The sequence below is a fragment of the Rosa chinensis genome, chromosome 5, assembly GCF_002994745.2.
Source record: "Rosa chinensis cultivar Old Blush chromosome 5, RchiOBHm-V2, whole genome shotgun sequence".
Lineage (NCBI taxonomy): Eukaryota > Viridiplantae > Streptophyta > Magnoliopsida > Rosales > Rosaceae > Rosa > Rosa chinensis.
The window spans coordinates 72615340-72617465 of NC_037092.1; the positions used below are offsets into that span (position 1 = coordinate 72615340).

The window sequence follows — 2126 nt, forward strand, 5'->3', positions numbered from 1 at the left end:
TGCCATAAGAAGGCTGACAAGAGTAAGAAACTCTCTGCCACGCCCAAGTTGTTGAACATGCTCCTTCCATCCACATTGGCTTGCTGAGTAACACAACATCTCTATCCACACTTCACCTATTATAAACCATTTTTGTTCATAGTCCCATCCTTGTGACCGCAATTTTTCTGCAAGCTGACAGCCTTGGATCAATACTGTCTTGTAAAGAAATGGTTATGTATTTGATTTAATAATACAATTGTACAAAGGACTGCTATTATATACAAGCATCAGTAAGCTATTCTAGGTAAGCTATAATTGCATACAACTCGATCCTACAATCACTCCTAGACTTGGAACAGAATCTTGATCCATCAATCTCTCCAATTAGTCTGTACCAAATCACAGCAAGATATTGACTTATTTTCTTTCCTTTATCACTCCCCCTCAAGTTGGAGTGTGGATATCATTAACACCCAACTTGCCAAGGTGCGTGTGGAAAGCAGGTGCTCTTAGTGGCTTTGTAAACAAGTCAGTTATTTGATTTCCAGTTTGCACATAAGCAGTTTTGACTTCCCCTCTTTGAATTCTTTCACGAACGGTGTGACAATCTAACTCAATGTGCTTTGTTCGTTCATGATAAACTGGGTTTGCTGCAATGTGTAAGGCAGCTTGATTGTCACAAAATAGTCTTGCTGGCTTAGGGTGTTGTACACGTAAATCTCTCAACAAGTATTTCAACCAAGTAAGTTCACAAGCAGCTGCAGCCATAGACCAATATTCAGCTTCGGCAGATGATCTAGATATCGTAACTTGCTTCTTACTACTCTTCCATGATACAAGTGACTTGCCAAGAAATACACAATATCTCGTCACTGATCGGCGTGTAATCAGGCACCTTGCCCAATCAGCGTCACAATATCTGATCAAATGAAATGGACTATGAGAAGGAAATAGCAAGCCTTGTCCTGCGACTGCCTTGAGGTATTGGAGAAGACGGTGTGTTGTCTTAAGGTGGTGTAGCTTGGGTTCCTGCATGAATTGGCTGAGTGTATTCACAACATATGCAATGTCTGGCCGGGTGATTGTGAGACAGGTCAATTTCCCAATTAATCGGTGGTAACGAGAAGGATCCTTGAGAGCATCATTCCCTTTTGTAGTTAACACCAAATCAGGCTCCATAGGTACTTTTGTAGGTTTTACTCCAAGTAAGACGGCTCCCTCCAATATATCAAACGTATACTTTTGTTGACAAATTGTAATTCCAGCTTTGGAACGTGCAACTTCTATGCCAAGAAAGTATTTGAGTGGTCCAAGATCTTTAATCTTAAAACAACTGCTGAGGAACTTCTTGAGGTCACCAATTGCCTTCTCATTATTCCCTGTTATGAAAATGTCATCCATACCAAAGTAATGAAATCCTCACGAACCTAGGTAAATAGAGAGTAATCGGCGTGGGACTGTTGAAAGCCAATTCCTTGAATGGCAGAAGAGAACCTTTGGAACCAACTGCGAGAAGCCTGTTTTAGTCCATATAGAGATTTGTGAAGTCAACAAACCACGTTCTCCCCCTGTCGACGATAACCAGGAGGGGGCAACATATAGACTTCCTCAAGTAGTTCACATGGAGAAAAGCATTTTGCACATGCATTTGGTGCAATGGCCAATTTCGAACAGCAGTAATGGCTAATAAGCAACGAACTGTGATTAATTTCGCAACCGGGGCAAAGGTGTCTTTGTAATCAACACCCTCTCATTGAGTGAACCCCTTGGCAATGAGTTGAGCTTTGTAACATTCGACAGTGCCATGAACATGATACTTGATCTTGAAGACCCATTTGCATCTTATTAGGTGGTGACCAGAAGGTAGAGGAACCATGGACTAGGTGTGGTTGTCTTCAAGGGCCTAAATCTCAGATTCATCGCCTCAACCCATTGTGGATCATGACTGGCCTGCTTATAGTTTGCTGGTTCGATCAAGTGAGAGATGTTGTGCACAAAGGATCAATAAGCAGGAGACAAACCAGAGTATGAGACATACCTTTGCAGAGGATATCGGGTGCCGGACGTGGAGGAAGAGGCACTATCAGAGCCAAGGAGGGCAGCATGTAGGGTGGTAGGTTGGTGGCACTGGTGGACCGGCGAGG

General features: G+C 42.8%; 1 protein-coding gene across 1 annotated transcript; it reads right to left on the minus strand.

Annotated features, from left to right (window-relative positions):
- Nucleotides 1–426: 426 nt before the first annotated feature.
- Nucleotides 427–1383, minus strand: LOC112164000 (uncharacterized mitochondrial protein AtMg00810-like). Its single transcript, XM_024300249.1, has one exon. It carries the CDS (start codon nt 1381–1383, stop codon nt 427–429), a length of 957 nt encoding a protein of 318 aa, XP_024156017.1.
- Nucleotides 1384–2126: the final 743 nt, after the last annotated feature.

Excerpts from the sequence above, each read along its gene's own strand:
- LOC112164000 (XM_024300249.1), bottom strand. The coding sequence starts at position 1,383 with ATGGATGACATTTTCATAACAGGGAATAATGAGAAGGCAATTGGTGAC.